Consider the following 21,482-nt stretch of genomic DNA (forward strand, 5'->3'; position numbering starts at 1 on the left):
GTAGTTAATGCTGCTCAATGTGAAAGCATGCACGTGATGGAGATTTACCGCTGATTACAGAACTGGCTTTCTGACAAGATGCGCATTAAACATCGCATGCGATTTAACGTGCAGCCCTAAATCGCGCTCAAATTGATTTGATTTTGATGCAATATTTGCACTGAAGCTCACAGCAGGCGGCTATGGTAAGGGGCATGACATTTCCCGACCAGGCACCGAGTGCTGCCATCACAACACACACTGGCCCAGCTAACCAATCACAGCACATTTCGTATTTTAGAAGGCGGGCCTTCATTTGATACAGGAACTATTCAAGCAGTTCATGTCAGACTGGGGAGAGAGGTGTTGTAATGTTAAATATGTTAAAAATTGTTTTTTTCGAACAACCTAGTATGAGAGCCTGTTCTAGTACACCCCCAAAACAAAATCAAGACTTTGTAAAAGAGCATAATAGGACCCCTTCAAATTCCAATTCAATCTGAAATTTGATTCGTATTGACAAGCTCTTGAATCAATTAGATTCCAATTGCCAATATTCAAATAATCTAAGTTAGGAATTTACTTGAATTAATTTACAATACAAGCTCTTAATTTAGAAAAGCTTCCAAATTGTGCCAGTTAATTTGAATAAATTTCATTTTATAATGTCCATTTTGTTCCATAAGAAAGTCTCACTTTACTTTTGCTGTAAATTTTACAGAGCAGTGTTTAATACCCTCCCTCCCGATTCAAACTCCTAACGAATCCTTTTTTTAACTTCATTAAAAGAACTGGTCCGTAAGAGTCGTTTGTTTAAGGAATCGTGCTCCACTGGTCACAATGTATGCTTTTCATTCACAAAAAGAGAACCGGCTCGGAGTTATTCATTTGTGAATTGAGAAGCACTGCACAAATACATTTCTACACTGCTCAAAATTGCAATGTAAAAAATATTAATATCAGGAGGATTACTCAAATGAAAACTCCTTTTTTTTTTTCTTCCCCCAGCCCCCCATCCATCTGCAAATGTACATGTGTATATACCTTTAAAAGTTTTTACTGTGTATATATAATTAAAGGTTTACTCTCATTATATATCGGGTCCAAAGAATTAATACTGGGCAAGCGGCAGCACCTGATAATGTTCTAACTTTAGACTGAAGCTACGAGCAGCATACAAATGCATCAGTACGATAAAGAGGTTCCAGCACAAACAAAAGCCTGCATAGAGTCCTGCACATTCACTGTCCAGACACTCCCCGTGTGTGTGCGTGTGGGAGGGGTGAGAGCCTCTCTCTGCCCTCTGGCCATGAAGGGTCCGCCCAAGCGTGCCTAACTAATAAAGACGAGCAAACACACGCATGATCATTTAGATCTGTAGGACGTGACACATGTCCAGAGTGCGGCAGAGTCTTATGTGTACACACGATCAAATCTGCACTTGAGCACGCATGACCCTGCAGTGTATGTGTGCGCTTCGCATGGGAACACACCATCACACACACACACGCAGAGCGATTCAGTCACGTTAACTTATAGACTGGCTGTTGGGCTCCCGTGTGGTGTGTTGTGCTTTTGTCCAGAGGGGAGAACAGGAAGGTAATGGCTGACTGTAAGAATGCAGCAGAAGAGATTGGCTCATCTGGTGCTTCAATAAACCAATGTCACCACTGGTTTGAACTCTTTATTGGGTTAACAGTGTTAAAATCAAACACGCATATTACACCATTTTAAATAGGGCATCGTTTTGGAGTTTTACCTGTGCACTTAAGAATTTGTGGTCCTGATGTGTCTCATCATACCATAAATTATATTTTAGGAGACAACACTCTCTGTGTCGGACAGAGAGGAAGTCTTCCAGGCATTTGTCTCTTTAGCAAGACTGCTTTTTATCAATCTACTGCACTGTAGTTTTCGCACTCTGTCTCCCAAAGCAGACACTTTGCTTCAAAACTAGGTCTGACAACAGAGCCGTTGCGCAGGAGTTAGCGTACCATGAGCTGGTGAATGGAGCTGAGGTGGTTAATTAGCAAGGCACCAACATGAATATTTAAAAATAGAATTAAACCGAAAAACGTTTCAGTAAATAATTTTACTGAAAACAATGGGGGGAAATTGAAATCTGTACTATGTTCAGGGTGTTGTGTTCTCAGGTGCTAAATTAAACCAGTCGAAGTAAGGTTCTTGGACAACGAGCCTTCTCTCAATGTTTTAACTTAACAATTTTATCTGACTTGTTTTCCCATGTACTAAGATTTTGCTGCATGAGTACCTTATTCACTTTGTCAATGAAATAAGATGCTGAAACAGTGAAAATTAAATGTGGTTAGTGGGTCTCATTCACTAATCATGTGTACCCATTAATTTGTGCATGAAATCTGCATACGAACATTTTCACAAACAAAATTATGATTCATCGAGAACTATGAAGTTATTCTTCATTTGCAGAAATGACTACCATGCGTTCGCAAAAATCCTATACTCTAGGTGACCTCATAAAAGTATTAAGAGAATTTGGTACAGCTGTTTCGTCATATATTTCATAATGCTCAAAGATCAGCTCAAATGCTCAGACGAGCATTTCTTTGGAGAGCTTCGTAAGTTTGCTTAGAGTGACGAAAGTCTGTGCAATACATTCTATTATATGGAGATGTTATGGGTGTGTTTTATGCAAATTACTAACCTTGGGCACTTGGTCGCTTATATAGAATGCTCCAAATTCATTAACATTAAAACAAGGTTAAGAACAAATTCATGTTCTAACATGCAAGTTGTGAATTAGGTGAGACTTTTTTTAGTTATTAAAGGGGGCATAACACACACAGTTTCACCCAATCTCATGTTAATCTTGAGTACCTATAGAGTAGTACTGCATCCTTCATATATCCAAAAAGTTTTTAGTTTTATTGTATTTATAAAAGAAAGATACAGCTTTACCATTCTCTCCGGAAAAAGCATAGCTCCTGGAGGCGTGCCGTGGGCGGAGCTAAAGAGTGACGAGCACTTGGGCGCCGAATGCCAACAAAACAGACATTTGATGCCGTTTCACTTACCGTCTGCAGTTCCAGATCATGACCGGGATCTTTTATAGCTGGGACCGCTCCATCTTTCAGTATCAAATGATGTGCAAATCCAGCGTCGAACTGGGCCTGGTTTATAAAACATTCGTCAACAATCACACTTGTGAAACTCCGTTGTTGCCCCCGGAAAAACAAACTGTATCCACTGTTTACATAACGCTGGATTCTTTAGGAAGCTGAACAAAGTTATCTTTCCCTTACAACCAAAAACACACTTCTTTGGATTGGAGACATTCTTCCCGAGCAAGTCCAGGGCAGCGCTGCCGCTGCCCGCCGGATGAAGCGTGTTGATGGGCGTGATCTCGCTCTTGTTCTGGTCGATGCGGGCACATTCTTCTGGGAGAAATTCCCATATAAGGAGTTCCACCCTCGTTTACGTCATTAAGAGCCACGATCGAAAAAAAACACTCTGAAACTTGTACGAACCCGGAAGTAAGATTTTTGGCACAGAAATACTCTGTCATACGTCCAAATTGTTTTTTGAAACTTTGTCCATGCTTAGCATGAGAATCCAACTCTTTAACAGTGTAAACAACTCTGAATGCATGAAACAGAATTGTACCCCCCCTTTAATGTAAATGTGACCCAGTGATTCCGGCCTTCTAGAACATGTTTTTGATTGAAATTTCAGTGTATCACTAGTTAAAATGTAGGCGATTAGGAGTTTGAATGCAGCTCACACCTTTTCTGGGTCATCATTTCCTGTTTTCTCTTTATTTAAATAAGCACAGTTGTTGGTTTTAAATCAAATTAAAATTACAGCTGAAATGTAATTTCTATATTGCTAGTGTCACAAAATGTATTTAGTTTCAACTGATTTACACATAGTCGTGTCTCCATAGTTGAAATTGTACACTTTAACTTTAAAATAATGAAAAAAAATATATATATATATATATATTTATAAAATGGAAACGGGGAACATACATATATTTGTCAGCTGAAAACATTGATGTTGATCCATGAGTGAAACTCTTAAGAAAAATGAGAGAAAAATCCTCTGATTATAGTTCTTGAGTAAGACTTGTATCTTCAGTCTCAGTAATGTGGTGCCAGAAATACGATCCCACAAGTGGGGAAAGTCGGTCCCCTCTCAGTGACCGCTTTGTGACGTTGTCAGTGGGAGTTTTGGGAAGCTCCGTTCAGCTGCGTGTCTGCACTCAGAAATCACTCTCGTCGTAACAGGTGCTGAATGTGAGGTAGGGAGACCCTCTCTACTAGCAGCCCAAGCAAATTTCCTCAGTCAAACCATGAAAGTTACACTGATTTGTATGTAATGATCATGTAATTTATCAATTAAGCCTGGAGAGGCCTTGGTTTTCGAGCACTGTAGTCCACAGCCTCAGCACGAGGCAGACTAATGGCTCTGTTAAGTCTGTGGGCGTGTGAGGAGTCATAGTAGATCTCTCTCACTCTCTCTCTCTCTCACTTGCTGTCAGCTCTTTCGCTGTAAAAGAATAATTAAGTGATTTGCATTGGTCTCAAGCAGGGGAATTTGTACTGATTCCTACAGATTAGGGCTGTCGCGATACCAACATTTTGGTATTTGATACCAGTACCAGTAAAATCTTTTGATACAGCTGTGAAAATGAATGTACTCTTGAACACCATGCATTTATTAACTACTTATTAATATTTAATATCAAGTAAATATTGCCCCAAGTTTTTTAAAATTCAATTATTTTATAATTTTTTTATTTTTATTTTATCAACTTTGCACCTGCTTTGCTACTATGGGTGATTAAAAGCATTTGTTCACAAATGTTCTCTCCCTGTGTCACTGACAGGATGGAGCGGATGTCTGAGGAGGCGTTGAGGCTGAACCTGCTGAAGAGGGGTCTGGAGGCGCAAGATGAGCGGGACGAGGCACTGGCCAAGCGCCTGAAGATGGAGGGTCACGAGGCCATGGAGAGGCTTAAGATGCTTGCCCTCCTCAAACGCAAGGATCTGGCTGCTTTGGAGGGGGCGGCGGTTGCGGCAGCCATGGCCGAGGGCAAAGGCCCCGGGGGCAGCCAGGGGCTGATGGGAGCTGTGGCCTACGAGGAGAAGATGAATGGAAGTTTGAGAGTCGGGGGCCATGGAGGTCCAAGTAAGAATGGGAAGGAAAACATAGTGGATGAGCCAGTGGACATGAGTGCCAGAAGGAGGTGAGGTTTCGGGAGAGCATTCAGCATCTGTTTGTTGGAATGAGTACCGTATTTTCCAGAAAATAAATTGCACGACTATAGGCATCGTTGAACGAAAATCTGTGTGTAAGTCAGGTTTTATTATGTTCAGAAATACCGGTAAATAAAATTTAATGTTTACAAATATTATAAACTCCAAAACGTCATAGTTCCACTTACTCTGCAACAAATCCTTTACACTTAATGTTATTAAGTGCTATTTTAGTATTTTTCTGGTATTTTTGTTAATGTTTTGAATAAGTTTGCATTTTCATTTTCAAGATTTGGTCATTTTGTTGTTTTTGTCTTTTTTTTTTTCCTCGGTTTTCTATATTTATATATATATATATATATATATATATATGAATATAGAACTATACATATAGTTTTTTTTAAAGTTTTTATTTCAGTTTTAGTTAGTTTAGTAAATCTAGTTAAACTAAACTGAAATGAGAAGTACTGTCTAATACAGTATTTATTTCAGTTAACATTTATTTTATTTCCAGTAACAAAATTTTTTTTGTAATGGTTTTAATTTGTTTACCTATAATAACCCTGTTCCGAACATAACAGAAATAAAACATATATATATATATATAAGTATAAAAGAAGCATACATTTCAGTTAACTTGGGCTCACGTACCTTGGGCTCAATCGTTTTGCTTGCTTGAAGTTAATTGCGTTATGTAAGTCACTTTGGAATGTAAATTGTAGCACATTTCAGATTATAAAAAAACAACTGATATTCTGGGAAGTAGAGTATGTTTTTGCGGTATGGTGTGAAATTAAATAATACTTTAATGATTTTATCCTGCAGGTGTTGCTAGGCCCCTTTTTTTTTCTTCATCTGGACTCCCTTAAAAATGACTATTTACGGTACCCCTAAAAATCCCACTATTTTTGCTCTTCATAGCGATATAGTTCGAGAGCGACGCACTCCATCACCAGACGTTATCATTTTATCAGACAACGAGGCATCCAGCCCCCGGAGCACGCCTCACCCTGAGGAGAAACAGCATCAGGCCAACCTGGAGATGTTTAAGGTGCAGTATCCCATGGAGGAATCAGATCTATTGCTGGTTACCCACCATTAAACCCTTTGAATGAGTCTCGTGAACCTGACTGCTGATCTCTTGTGTGTGCTTGTTCTGCAGGGGAAGACTGGTGACGAGCGGCAGCAGATGATCAAAGCTCTCAGAGAGGAGCTCAGGCTGGAGGAAGCCAAGCTGGTGCTCCTGAAGAAACTGAGGCAGAGTCAGATGCAGAAGGAGAACGTAGTGCAAAAGGTCAGAGCCGTACACGATGTCCAGTGCCTTACTCTACGCTTGATGCCAACTGGGCCAGTAACTCTACACTCTTGTCAGTTGTGAATTTGAATTATATTTATTGGATAGACAGGCATGTTGAAGACCTTTTTGGAATTGAGAAAACATCTCCGCCTCATACCTGCCATACCTGCTCGTTTAGTGTAGTGTACAGTTAACTCAATGCAGATCAGTCAAGTAGTAGTTCCTTTAAAGGGCCAGAGACATTACAAGCTGGCTTTGAGATCACTGTCAAGAAGTTATTTGAATATAAAAGGACTAAAATACATGATAATGAAGTCACACACTGGGTTTTTGTAAATAAAATCATATTATTTTATGTGGTCGGGCAAAATAAAGTGGATGGAGTAGCTCCAGCCTGTCAGAAATGGAGAAGTTCATCAGCTGAAGCTGCTCCTGGTGTAAACGGCTTAGTTTATTTTTGTTTATTTAATTTTTTTTAATGGAAGGGATCTTATTTTGCTTTTTTTTTTTGGTGTAGAAATGCACAGTTTATTGTCATCATCGGCTACAGGCTGCACATTCACATTGATTTAGGCTTATATGAAGCCATGTGAGAAACCAAACGTATGAGAAAGGGAAAACTGAGTTGTGGGCTGGATTTAAGGATTTTATTTTTTAGTTTTTTTTTTGTTTTCTCATTCAGCAAGGATGCAATAAATCGATCAAATCTGACAGTAAAGATATTAACAATGTAACAAGATTACCATTTCAAATGAATTCTGTTATTTTGAACTTTGTTCATTTCAGAATCCTGAAAAAATTTATCCCTGTTTCCACAAATATATTAAGCAGCACAAAATTTTCAACATTTAATAATAAAATGTTTCTTGAGCAGCAAATCAGCATATTAGAAAGATTTCTGAAACATCATGCAACACTGAAGACTGGAGTAATAGCTGCTGAAAACTCAGATTTGGCATCACAGGAATAAATGAAATTTTTAAATTATATTTAATAGGAAAATATTTTTTAAATAGTAATAATTTTTTTTACAATATTACTATTTTTACTGAATTTTCGGTTAAATAAATGCAGCTTTGGTGAGCTAAGAACTCGGTTTTACTGACTCTAAACATAATGATAGTGTGCAAGTCGATGCAAAACACGACAGCGAAGTTCATATGTATATTACACATTAATTCAGATAGCAACTGTTTGCAAATTTACACAATTCTACTATAGTGAAGACCCGGCTCATGAATACTAATTAGGTCACATGACTTGCTGAGCCAAGCAAATTACGAACCAGTACAAATGAGTTAATATTCATTAGCTATGACATCTTATTATTATGAATAATCATTTTGCCACTCGTGTGCTAAATTGTTGCTCTGCAGCAGTAAAAATGTTTTGGTATCGATTTGAAGTGGAGTATAGTTACTTCTAACATCCTATGTTCTAAATTTTACTGTGAACTTCCTCTTCCAATTTCTGTGAAACCAGCTCACAATAGACTTTCTCATAGTTGTCTCTGCATATTAAATTGTAATTGGAGACAGCACTTTAGAATAAAAAACAAACAAACAAAAAAAACCCAGCATTGACTGATTGTCGCATTGTTGTATGCTGTAAATCTGCCTGTATTTGTGCACTACATCTCCACTGCAGCTCCTCTGTACAGCATGTTCACCTTCACTGTTTTAGCACCAAGCAAAATAACCTCCCCTCGTGTCCAGCTGAGTGTTATATTAATGCCAGGAAAAACTGTCGAGGTAAATCGTTTTATTGTTGAAAGGACGTTAGTTGCTAGCGGGGGTGAAATAGGGTAACAAGGAGCGAGACGGGCAGCCATAACCTCACAGATACCATATCACAGCTCTGTGTAATGTTTGTCCATGTACTGTGCCATTGAGATGTTTTGTCTTACCTTCTCAACTCAGTGTTTGTCTAGATGCAGGAACGGCCCATAGACACTCACTCTTGTATGACATGCAAGTGCCACAACCCACTCTGCATGAATAATGTTTGCTTGCTCTTAAGCTGGAAGATGAAAATTTGGTGCTACTGAGGCATACAATAATTTGTATTATTATTAATGTCTTTTTAACCACAGCATTTATTTATTTATTATTATTATACATGATAATGCATTGTTTTTAGACATGCACAGTAATAACTTTATTATTTGATTTATGTATTATGTTTCTTGAAATGCCCTAGCATGTAAAATACCATGATAGATGAATATGCTAATCATATGTTTGGTATGTTTTATGCATAAATTCTACCTCTCATGTTTCCGAAATAAGTGTGAGATGCCACAATTGTCTATATGACATCACTAGGTGGTGTAAAAAAAAAAAAAAGAAGCTAATCAGAAACCTCAATTAATGAGGACAGGACTACCTGTTTGTTGAACAATGTATAAGGGAAGTGCTTGGATCAAAAAGGAAAAAAAATCCCAAACAATCAGTAAAATCCAAAACAATACCTATTTTTCTGCTTCCAATTGGTGGAAGTCGCAACAGGCGAATGGTGCTTGTGTTCCACTATTACATTGTTTTTTGTTGTTTTAAGTTATAATGAATCTCTGTACATAAGTATGATTTTTGATAGAATGTCTCTGACCTCTCATTTTTCTTTTCAGGTGCCGGTGGTCCAGAATGCCCCGTCATCAGTGCAGCCGTCACCCATGCACAGCTCTCAGGGGCTCGGGAAACTACCTGTGCGGCCCGGCATGCACTCATCTGAGCCTCAGAGCCTGCGCACTGCACAGGTACATGGGGGGTTATGCGCACCAGTATATGCCTTTCTAAATATAAGCAGTGTTTGTGTTTTTTTCCCTACATGCATTACTGATGATTTCAAGCACAAGCACAATGCACATGGATACTCCTCATTAAGTTGTACACATTAGACTGAACATGTTAGAGCCTGCTGTTGGTTGCCATGGGAGCAGCACCTTAAGATCAGCATAACTGTATAGATTGGTACCAGTTACCATTTTTAATTACGGTCCATCTGTTGAGTACAAACAAAGCATTTGATGTCAACATTCTGCAATCTGATATACAGTGTCTGCTGACATCTAGTGGAGTAGAGTTATTAATAATTCTGAATGTGTTTTTTTCTCCCTCAGGGCCACACAGTAATCAGGTCTGCTGCCAATGCATCTTTGCACCCAATGATGATGTCACAGCGGGTTATTGCACCCAATCCTGCCCAGCTTCAGGGTCAGAGAGTGCCCTCCAAGCCTGGCATGGGCCGCTCCTCCACAGGTGGTTTGGGTAACGCAGTGAGCTATCAGCAGGTATGGTCAAACAGTCAAGCTCACAGCCATTGTCCTAATTTATTGACATTGAACTTTTAAAACAATTATACAATGTGAACATTTCACACGTTTTTTTTTTCTTTGCTGAATATATTTATTACTGGACTATTTCAAAATGCTGAAGTCATGAACTAGGGCTGAGTGATATAGCAAAATTATTTTCAGTCTTTTGACAAAGTATACATTTTGTAAAGTTTATGGTAAGATATCAAAAGTGACAGTAAAAATTTTATATGGTCAAAAGATTTATAATTCAAAATAAATGCTGTACTTTATCTGTTTTCACACAAAAAATTTTCAGCACAACTGTTTTAAACCTTGATAATATAAATATTTCTTGAGCACTGGAGTAATGGCTGCTGAAAATTCAGCTTTGCCATCACTAGATTCAATTATATTTTAAAGGTGACATATCATGAAAATCTGACTTTTCCAGGTTTTAAGTGCTATAATCAGGTCCCCGGTGCATCTACCAACCAAGGAAACGTGAAAAAGATTAACCCAGTAACTTTGTTTTGGGAAGCCTATTTTTGCAAGCGTCTGAGAAAATGAGCGCGTCTGATTTCCCTCCCCTAGTGACGTTGCAAAGGGATCTTATTATAATATTACCGCCCCTTAATCTGTAAGTTTCCACCCACGGCGCCGTCATTTTGATTTAGCAAGCGACAACGGTGTACTAGTTCTAATGCCATGGCGAAAGTTTGAGCAAAACATTCTAACTGTTCTGCCTTTGGCTGCACAGACGAGCACAGAACACTATTCACAGTCCCAGCCTCAGAGGAGACAAGAGAGCAGTGGATTTATTGATTTATTTATTGTATATTGCTGCTGCCACACAGATCTAAAACCTTCACAGACATAACCAACTGGTTTTGTAACTCGTGTGTTTTTAATGTAAACCTTTGTGTGAATGAGAACTTAGTTTAGTACTCGCATGCTGTGACAGCCGCTTTCAGTCCGTGTGCTTCGGATGTGTGCACTCAGAAAACCGTATATCAGAAGTTTAAACTAATATGGTTTAAAACGCATGATTTCAGGCGATTAAATATGATAATCAGAACCAAAAGAGATGTTTTTTAGCAGGTACGAGCTGTAATGGCGCAGCTCAGCTCTATTCTGGAAAAGGGGGCTGGGAGAAGCAGCTCATTTGCATTTAAAGAGACGGGCACGAAAAACTGTGTGTTTCTGCTTCCACTCAAAATAGGCATTTTAAAAATTATATAATGTTCTGTGGGGTATTTTGAGCTGAAACTTCAAAGACACATTCTGGGGACACCTGAGACTTATATTACATATTGTAAAAAGGGGCATAATATGTCTCCTTTAAAATATATTCAAATATACAACAGTTACTTGCTGTGATAATAGCTGTGATAATATTTTACAGTATTACTGTTCTTACTGTATTTTTGATCAAATGCATAGAGCATTAGTAAGCATCTTTCAGAAACCTAAAAATATCTTACCGACCCAAAATGTCTAAATAGTAGTATGTGTGTGTGTATATATCTCAGTACTTACACAGAATATTTAATTATACAGTAATTATATGGTAACACTTCAGTATAGGGACCAATTCTCACTATTAACTAGTTGATTATTAGCATGCCTATTATTAACATATTGGCTGTGTATTAGTGCTTATTGAGCACATATTCTGCATGACAATATACTACATCCCTAAACCTACCCAATACCTAAACTTAACAGCTACCTTACTAACTATTAATAAGCAGCAAATTAGGAGTTTGAGGCAAAAGTCATAGTTAATGGTTTGTTAATGGTGAGAACTGAACCTTAAAATAAAGTGTGACCGTTAATTTCAGTATATATATTTTTACTATAACATTTTAAAGTATTTGACATGCAGTGCTCATATATCTGTGAACACTTTTGAGTAATTTTAAGTATTAAGTAATTTTGAACAAGTGTTTGAATCAATTTATTCAAGTGCACAGTTTGAAAGAAACTGAGTCAAAGGTCGTTCTTTTTTTCTTCTCCTGATGTTTAAATCATGTTTTAAAATATCTCTTCTTAGGATGGTGCATAAAACAAGTAATCTGGAACGGGCCTCAGCTTAATAGCCAAATAAAAATTGTGCATTAAATCACAGCAATATTCATAGTGTTGTTTAGTTTCATATCGCCAACACAATCATATTGAATATGTCGTATACTCAATACATCGCCCAGCTGCAACATGAATCATTCATAAAATGGATCATGTGGGTTACTGATGATTTGCCCTTTTACTTTGTGTGATGCAGGCTGCCAGCCAGCAGGTGGGGGTCTCGCAGCGTTCAGGCTCGTCCTCGGCTATCTACATGAACCTGGCACACATGCAGGCAGCAGGAGCAGCTGGCGTCGGGGTGGGTGTGAGTGGGGTTGGTGCCGTCAGCCCCTCCACCCTTTCCAGTGCCTCCGGCGTGGCTTCTCTGAACGACCAGGCCAGCAGCCAAGCAGCCGCTAAACTGGCCCTCCGCAAGCAGCTGGAGAAGACCCTGCTGGAGATACCTCCACCTAAACCTCCAGCGCCCCTGCTGCACTTCCTGCCCTCTGCTGCCAACTCTGAGTTCATCTACATGGTGGGGTTGGAGGAGGTCGTGCAGAGTGTCATTGATAGTCAGGGTAGGAGCGAGAGGAACCACCCACACCACAAAAACACCATGCACATTAGGGCTGCACAATATGGCCTAAAAAAATCATATTGCAACTTGATAAGCATTGACATCTAATGCTAAGATCAAAGGTCAAAAAACACATTTAAACAGCTGCTCTCATGTTAAAAATTTGTACTAAAGTTGTGCAAGTGGAAACCGTTAAAGACCATTTACACTTGACCTAAAAGTGAAGTAAGCGAATGTGGTTTAATAATCACAAAAAGCCATATTGCAATTTCAGTTTATGTATTGTAGTACTAATTCACATCTAATTCTGCTCAATCACTAAACTCATGTTTTCTGCTTTTGCTAGGTAAAATGCGGGGATCACTGCCACACGTGGAGCCGTTCTTCTGTGCCCAGTGCAGGACTGACTTTACCCCACACTGGAAGCAGGAGAAAAGTGGTCGCATTCTCTGTGAGCAGTGCATGACGTCCAATCAGAAGAAGGCCTTGAAGGCCGAGCACACCAATAGGCTCAAGAACGCTTTCGTTAAGGCTCTGCAGCAAGAACAGGTCAGTCAGTTTCTTGAGTTTTCGTTTCACTGCTGATAGAGTTGTCAGGATTCCAAAATTTGAATGAAGAAATTAAGCTTGATGATTCTCCACACACATTAAGTTTCAGTACACCACAATCTAGTATGCTACAGTGCTGTTTGTTAACTAAAATTAAAACTATTAAAAATTGTTCAATAGAAAAAACTTAAAGGAAAATTAGAAATGTTGCCCCAGCAACTAACTGAAATTAGGTAAAGTATGCAGTTTCTGTGCAACTAGTGTCACCTAGTGGAATTACAAAAATAAAGCATATTTTTAAAGGGGTCATATGATGCTGCTAAAAAGAACATTATTTTGTGTATTTGGTGTAATGAAATGTGTTTATGCGGTTTAAGGTTAAAAAAACATTAATTTCCACATACTGTACATTATTGTTTCTCCTCTATGCCCCGCCTTTCTGAAATGCGTAGATTTTTACAAAGCTCATCGGTCTGAAAAGCAAGGTGCGCTGTGATTGGCCAGCTATCCAGTGCGTTGTGATTGGCCGAATACCTCAAGCGTGTGACGGAAATGTTACTCCCCTCACTATACTGTGATGATGCCCGGTCAGGACAGAGCGATGATTCAAAAACATGAAAATCCATTATAAACGAGGCATTCCGTGAGCAGAGGTGGGTGGGCTTGAGAACGACGCAGCCGGTGATTTCGACGGAGTGTCCGGATGGACATGTGACGACTCCGGGCTGGACTCCGCTTCGTCCACGGGGAAAGCCGATCCACAGCGCAAAGTTGTTGTATTTCCTCAGCAACCAGCACGGATCAGCTCCAGGCATGACGAAGCCGATATCGTCCTCTTTTGGAAGGCCAGACAAAGTAGTTTCGCTTTCACAATGAAGCACACAGTGTCTTTACGACATGGCTGCGGCAACAACAAAACTGCGGCAACCGTCTTTCTTTTCGAGAACATTTGGGCGGCGTTATGCAAATATTTCCACATAGTGAGGTAGATATGTGGGGGCGTGTTAGAACGAGCCGTTTTAGGTAGGCGTGGCGGACTCTTAACTTTTATAAAAAATATCTCTTTGGATTTGAGACTTTAGTCTTTGCAACTTTACAGATCTTCTTTATGCACCAAGAGCTTGTAACACTCCAAAGAGAAAGGACAAATTGAAATCGCATCATATGACCCCTTTAAAACAACTTTTGCAATGTATTTTAGCATAAAATTACAAACTTCACCTTTATGATGAAGTATTAAAATAAAAATAAAAAAAGTTAAAACTAAAACTGAAATTATAATAAAAACGAAATATAAGCGGATCCAAAATATTAATACATACTATTATTGTATAGAAATAATATTAAAATAACACTGGTAAGCTACAAAGCACACTGCTTTATTAAATTTTTTTTTTTAAATATTAACAAATAATAATTAAAAAAAAACAATGACATTATAACTTACATTTATTTCTCAATTATTTAACATTTGCTTCAAATTTAAGTAATTAATCAGGACAAATAAACTATACAAATAATATATCATTTTATTATTTATTCAGGAAAACCCACTATTTTTAGTAGTAGAAGTGGTAGTAGTAGTATTGACTTTTGCTGACATTGCAACTGACACTGCTAGCTTGTAGCTTGTAACTGTATGTTGACTTCCCGTTTCTGTCTCTGTCCATTCAGGAAATAGAGCAGAGGTTGCAGCAGCAGGCTGCTCTGTCCCCCAGCTCTGCCCAGACTGTGCCCAGCGTGAGCAAAGGGGAGACCATGATCCGACACCATGCCCTCCGACAGGTGCACACTCTCATTGTGTACAAATAATGGGATCTCATGAGACCATTTTTATGGATTTTGAAATGGCTTCAAATGGTTTTTTTTCTGGCCCTTCAGCTAATCACAGATTTTAATGACTGATGATTCTATCAGTTTAATGGTACAAAGAGGTGTCATGAAATTTAATGCTGATTCTCCCTCATTTTCTCTTTCAGACTCCCCAGCCACAGGCAGCTCTACAGCGGGGTCTGTCCAGCTCAGCACGAGGTGTCCTCTCTAACTTCGCCCAGGCCTCCCAGCTCTCAGTGGCCAGTGGGCTGCTGGATATGACAAGCAAGCGCTGTGGCAGCAGTACCAGCAGCAGCAGTCGGGCTCAGCATGACAGCCGCAGGCAGATCTACAACATCCCCGGTAAGATGATGCAGTTTAATTAGGAATGCACAGCATACCTTAACTACATGATTTTGAAACCGCACGGTGAGGAAATGTTGTATGGGTTAAGGATTAATTATGGAATAACATTTTGTTAAACTGACATTCATCCACCCCTGAGGTCCAGTCTCAACTCATTGATTATGCAATTCTTGACATGCTGTTGGACCCCAAGTAGACTGACTAGAATAAAATGACCAGAGAAAGTGCTATGCAATAGTGTTGAAGATAAAGGGAAATATTCAATTCATCATAAAACTAGGCTGGGCCACCTGACAAAGATTTCAGGATGTAGAATTATTATAAAGCAGTGAAAGTGAACGCTCTCTTCATTTGAACAATGGCTGGAGCTAATGCTTAGAGTTTTTGGATGTTATCAAAAAAAGATGAGTTAATAAAATACGTTTGATTGAAGTTAGTGAAGGTCTAACATCCTTTCTGAAGAAAGATTGTCCTTGTTTTGAAATGTACTTATCTGTGATTTTATTATTTATTAAAAAAATTTAAAATTATTATAAAAAAAAAAAAAACTTTCTAAAGCTACTTTTGTAATGTCTGTTTGATGCTTTTCTCATTTAACTTCATAATGACTTCAAATGATCTTTTTGGGATGATTTGATGTGCAATTAATTAATCGCCACATTATGTAATTAATTAGATTAAAATGTGATCCCATTTTATATTTAGTGTACTACTATGTACTTTTAAATTAATCATTTGGTACAATGCACATTTGTGTACATGTTTTTACATTGTACTTATATTTTAGTATACCTGCATGTAATTAATTTCTGTAATTACACTGTTGGCTCATCCCTTACACCTTAATCCACCCTTAAACCTACCCATACCACCAAACCTGTCCCTAACCTTACCCATATCCCACCTCAATAGCAGAAGTGTTTTGTAATCCAATATGAACACAATAAGTACACATTTTAATTTTGACTTTAGTATCCAAAAGTGTGTTTGGGGGCCATTGAATATACAGAATATATTTAATATTAAATTATGAATTTAGCAAATTTAGCAGTTTATTTTAATCGTAATTGTTTTCACACTTATTTTGTTGTGTTTTATTTTTATGTTCTGTCATGATTGTTTGGATTCGATTAGAAGTTAGAACAAGTTTTTGTTGTTCTTCCAGTTTGTCACAAACTTTATTTTGTTAAACACCTCTTAAACTTCTTATCTTTTGTTTTCTTGAATTTTCCCGGCCCCTCTCTGTCTGTGTCCTCCATCGCAGGTCTGAATATTGCCTATCTAAATCCGGGAGCCATCGGGGGCCACAAGGCATCCAGCCTAGCGGACCGTCAGCGGGAGTATCTGCTCGACATGATTCCCCCACGCTCCATATCCCAGTCCATCACCGGGCAGAAATGAGCCCTGACGGGACTGCAGATTCCCCTTTCGGACGCCCCACCACCCCTCTGTCCTACATCAGAACATCCCCCAACACATACACACGCACACCATCACCCCATCGCATGCAGTGCCTGTCCGTGTGCCTACCCAACTAACCCATAAGAACAGCTCAATCAGTCAGACTATAAACACCAGACTGTCAGTGCATCTCAAACTTCGGTTTCCTACTATAGCAAAGCTCTTTATTGTTATCTCAACTTATTATTGCTGTTGTTATTGATACTTCCATTATTATCACAGTTATTATTATTATTAGTATTATTGTTGCTTCTGTTACAGTTACTTATATTACACTTATTAGTAGGTTTAGTGGTTTTTGCATCTTTTTATGTTCTTACCCTTATGTTTTTCTTTTCAGAGGGGGGGGGGGTGTCAGATTGCAGGGTCACTTAAAAATATAAAAGCTCGTTTTTTGGTTCATTTGAAAGCTTCCTCCCTCAGTCGCCCCTGTAAAATTAGACTAATTCTCTCTCATGTCATATATGTTCAGTTTCGAAGTTGGAATGGTTAAAGCGTTCTTACCTGAGAGAGAGAGCAGAATCTTTGTAGCGTTACACACTTGAAAACTACAAAGTCCTCTAAGAACCTTCTGGTTCAGAAAGAGCGAGACCGACTCATGTACATTGATCAGATTGATCCTTATGCAGAGCGCTGCTGATCTAGTCAGCGTTGGTTCTGCCTTGAGAAGGCCACAGGGAAAATGGGACCTGCACTAGCACGGATGAGTCCCCTGCTGTCGAATGTACAGAGAGAACTGTAAAATTGGAGCGCATGCGCCCACAAACAGGATCTCTCCCGTGTCTCTCAATGCCTTCACTTTCACAGGATGCAGTGATATCATGTAAGTTTGTTTGTGGTGACGGTGCGTTTCACTGCACAGCAAAGAATGAAGCCAGAGAGTTCCATCATCATGAACCTTGTCTCCTTTTTGATTTGTGTTTCTGCTTGGGTGTTTTTTGATCTCTTTTTTAACCCCCCACCCCCTCCCTGTCTTTATGGTTTTGTTCTTTTATTTTTTAATCGGGCGGCGTCTCCATCTGAAATGGCCACGTATCTTAAAGGTACTTGCCACTGGAGACGATAATCATTGAAATGGCAAATAGGTGGAGTTATTGGGAAACGGTTTATGCGTAGATTGTTAACGTGAGTTTTAACAGAAAGCATTGACAAGGATCAATCATCGTGTTAAAGCAATGCACATGAGATGCCTCGTTATGGAGGAGCACTTTTCTTAATAATTGAAAAAAACCCGAAAACAAATGGATAAGCAAAAGAGGACAAGAATGTTTCAGCTCACAGGATCTTAAGGTATGGATGCCATCAGATGTCTCGGAGAGAGCTGGGAGAAAGACTTTTTGTGAGTTGTGCGGTGCATTTCATCTTTTCGAAAGAGTCCGCTTTTTCAAACCCACAATATGGTACATGTGTTTGTTTTATGTTTGTTGAATGATGGTAACCATATAAGCAGTGTTTAGACAATATGCAGTATTAGGGATTCTGTGCAGGATGATTTTGCATTCTGGTTGGACTCACGATTATCTCTTGGTCAGATTTAGTTCTCTGTTAGTGAGGTAGTGCTCCATGTTTCGGTAACGTGGATCACAAATGGCTTTCAAAGGGTTTAACATCTGCTTGTTGACAAGAAGTTGAGCACTTAACATTTCCCCCCCAGCCTAAGCATTTACCATGACATGTTTGGTTCTTTTGGAAATCAGACTTTGAGGTCTGTCATGCAGGTCATGTTTAATAGCTGTGAAGCTCGCAAGCTATCATGTGTTTGATGGTGAATTAATGGAAAGAAATCCATACACATGCATTTTTCTGTCATGTGTATAGTCACTGATCCTTGCCGTTTGAATTTTTTTTTTTTTTTTATTTAACTGTCCTGTATAATGCCACTGATTTGTGGTGGAACGATGCAACTTTTGAACAAAAAAATTTTGAAGCTACCTTGGATGAAATTTTCAGGTGCAATATTAGATAATAGGATGTTTACATTTATTATTATTTTTCCTGGTAAATCAGTCCCTTTTAGTCATTCTGTTCAATCTTTGATATTAAGGGGTTGATTTTATCTTTGTTCCAATTTTATGGTCTGTAATGTTTTTTGTTGTTCTTTTGAAATGAACGTAGGGTGTTTATAGTAACTCATTTCTCTCTCCTGCTCTCTCTTGTAGACTATATTAGATGCATCCATATACCTGTGTTCATATATTTACGAGAAAGTTGGATTTTGAAGTTTAACTTCCTTTTGACTCCTCAATTAAGTTCCATTTTTGTTTGGTTGTTTAATTTCAGCTGTTTCTTAAAAAAAAAAAGAAAAAAGGAGAAAAAAATCAAATTTAATCAAACAAAAAAAAATGTATGAACAGATGATGACACGATATTTGCTAGGTCAGAAGTAATAATGACTTATTGTACATATGCTTTTTTTTCTCCCTTGAATTAAAAATAATGAAATGAAATTAAAATGGTTGTATATTGTGTAGAAAAGCAAACAAAAAGCCATGAATATTGTGAAGCTTGTCATTTCGTTTTGTGATCACTGTGTATTATTGTGTAACAAATGTGCAAAATGTATGGGATTATACTTCTCTTGTTTTTGAATGAGCTCTTTAGATGCATTTTCTCCCCGGCTGTACGTTTTTGTAGTATGTAGTATTTTCAAAAGAAAAAAAAAGTTCATTGTTCTGGTGGAGCGTTTGATCCATTCTCTAGTCTTTGGACTGAGACATGATGGGACAGGCTCGTATGTTACTTTTTTTTGTTACCTCTCTTTTATTTGATTTTTGCTTTTTATTTCAAACATTGAAGTTACGTAGATGTTCGGTGAACAAGTTTCTTTCTCTAATGTCCCACACAAAGTGTTGATCTTCCAGAACATGGACTGGATGAAACATTTGACAGTATTACCCCTCACTCGACCAAATCCAAAGCGTTCATCATAAATGTAAAATCAAAGCACGCTATTGCTCAATAACATTACTTTTAGCTAAATTACTGGGTGCAGAAAACCCTACAGGGGAGATTGTGTACATTTGTTTTCTGTTGCTTAAAGTACAAACTTTCCTCAGTATATCCCTTTTTTCTTTCTTGGGAAAAAAATCACAATGCTCTTATTTTTTTCATGGAAGATTGTATACATTGTATACGATGAAGAAAAAACTTTTTGTTTGTTTGTTTTTGACTGTTCCAATGCTTATTGCCTTTAAATCATAAGACAGAAAATGGACAATTTGCACACATGCAAGTTTTGATTCTAAGGTTTGTGACATTATTAGATATACTTTTACAAGTTTCATGCCATGGAATCACTGTCCATATTTCTCTGACTGGACAATCAGCTTTTCTGGAGTTCTAACGCTGGGGTTTACTTCTCTCTTCAATTTTTTTTTCTTTTCTTTGTTTTTCTGCAATTTTTCCTCTCCCTGATTTTCGTTTGTTTGCAAGTAAGTCTTTTTTGTTGTTGTTATTGAAGTGGGAGAGAGGGTTTTGGGTCCTCATTTCTTTTTGATTTTCTAAATTTCATCTGAACTTGCAAATATTTTTGAATAGACTTAGCTGCAATTTACCCAGTTTGAATTTTAAAGCAAATGGCAATATGTTGAAATCCGTTTGTAAAAGAAAACTATGAATAATTAAAAGTGTACAGTTAAAAAAAAAAAAAAAAAAAATGAAATACTGGAGATTGGCTTAAACAATTATTGATTTTAGTCAAGGAAAATAAGTTCTTTTTGTCAAGTTTTTATTTTCATTTAGAACATTAATCCAGACCTTTTGCACATCCTTGATATTTAACTGTCTAAAATGGAGATGAAAAAAATGCTGTTTGATTACTGCCGGTTGATTAACAACAATTATGCATTGACTGAAAAAAAATAAGCTAATTTTGGAGGAAATAACTTTGTAATATTTATCACTTGCAAGCTATGTTTAATAAAGGATGGAACAGTTTATCTCGGAGTGTGTTAACATTTGTTCAAAACTCATTTTGGTTCTTTTGCCATTTTTAGTATTCTATTATTTATTATTATTAGTATTAATAATTAATTGCATTATATATTATTATTTATACTTTAATTTTTCGTTTACGTTTTAAAACCTATTTCGTTGTCTTTTTTTCTTCTCACACTCTTCCAGCCAGCACACATATGGTCTCCTGAGCCCTGGTCATTCATTTACAGACTAATTGGCTTCATTATAAGCTTTGACTTTATCCGGTCACTACAATTATAGCTATTTTCCAGCATCACTGCACCCTGCCAGCAGATCCAAGGTTGTAGTCTTAAGAGGTGATGTCTGTTATTCTCTTCCAACTAAACCAGTGTTAGTTGACTCAGGTGCATGAGGGATCATCTGAAATTAAACTGATTTATTACAAGATTTTCATTCTTGTCACACATTACAGCAATTGGCAAGTTACAATTTTTTATTAATTCTATTACTCTTTGGAGCCAAAGAAGATCACATCAGTAATGTGGATCATTGTGTTTAGAAAACATACTTGTGTTGCTTTACGCAGTTGTAAAATGCTGTATCTGAGCACTGCTACCTGACCTGTTATGTGTATCGAATAGTCCATGGTATTCTCTTAATGAATCCCATCCGGTGAATAGATGTTGACCGGGCCTTCACCCTGGACAACAAAACCAGTCATAAGGGTCTTTTTTTTTTAAGGATAGGACAATATTTGGCCGAGATACAACTATTTGAAAATCTGGAATCTGAGGGTGCAAACAAATCTAAATATTGAGAAAATCGCCTTTAAAGTTGTCCAAATGAAGTTCTTAGCAATGCATATTACTAATCAAAAATGAAGTTTTAATATATTTACAGTAGGAAATTTACAAAATATCTTCATGG

The 21,482-nt window shown here is 37.9% G+C and overlaps 1 protein-coding gene across 1 annotated transcript in view; it reads left to right on the top strand.

Annotated features, from left to right (window-relative positions):
• Nucleotides 1-20,491, top strand: part of gatad2b (GATA zinc finger domain containing 2B) — a 42,963-nt gene extending 22,472 nt beyond the window's left edge. The window contains exons 2-11 of the mRNA XM_016283288.1: nucleotides 4,847-5,206; nucleotides 6,138-6,267; nucleotides 6,379-6,510; nucleotides 9,140-9,268; nucleotides 9,632-9,802; nucleotides 12,090-12,450; nucleotides 12,796-12,998; nucleotides 14,673-14,783; nucleotides 14,978-15,173; nucleotides 16,441-20,491. Coding sequence (XP_016138774.1) covers nucleotides 4,848-5,206; nucleotides 6,138-6,267; nucleotides 6,379-6,510; nucleotides 9,140-9,268; nucleotides 9,632-9,802; nucleotides 12,090-12,450; nucleotides 12,796-12,998; nucleotides 14,673-14,783; nucleotides 14,978-15,173; nucleotides 16,441-16,577 — 1,929 coding nt within the window. The 5' untranslated portion in view covers nucleotide 4,847 and the 3' untranslated portion in view covers nucleotides 16,578-20,491. The remainder of the gene's footprint in view (nucleotides 1-4,846; nucleotides 5,207-6,137; nucleotides 6,268-6,378; nucleotides 6,511-9,139; nucleotides 9,269-9,631; nucleotides 9,803-12,089; nucleotides 12,451-12,795; nucleotides 12,999-14,672; nucleotides 14,784-14,977; nucleotides 15,174-16,440) is intronic.
• Nucleotides 20,492-21,482: the final 991 nt, after the last annotated feature.

This window comes from Sinocyclocheilus grahami, unplaced genomic scaffold (genome assembly GCF_001515645.1).
Source record: "Sinocyclocheilus grahami isolate Dianchi unplaced genomic scaffold, SAMN03320097.WGS_v1.1 scaffold173.1, whole genome shotgun sequence".
Lineage (NCBI taxonomy): Eukaryota > Metazoa > Chordata > Actinopteri > Cypriniformes > Cyprinidae > Sinocyclocheilus > Sinocyclocheilus grahami.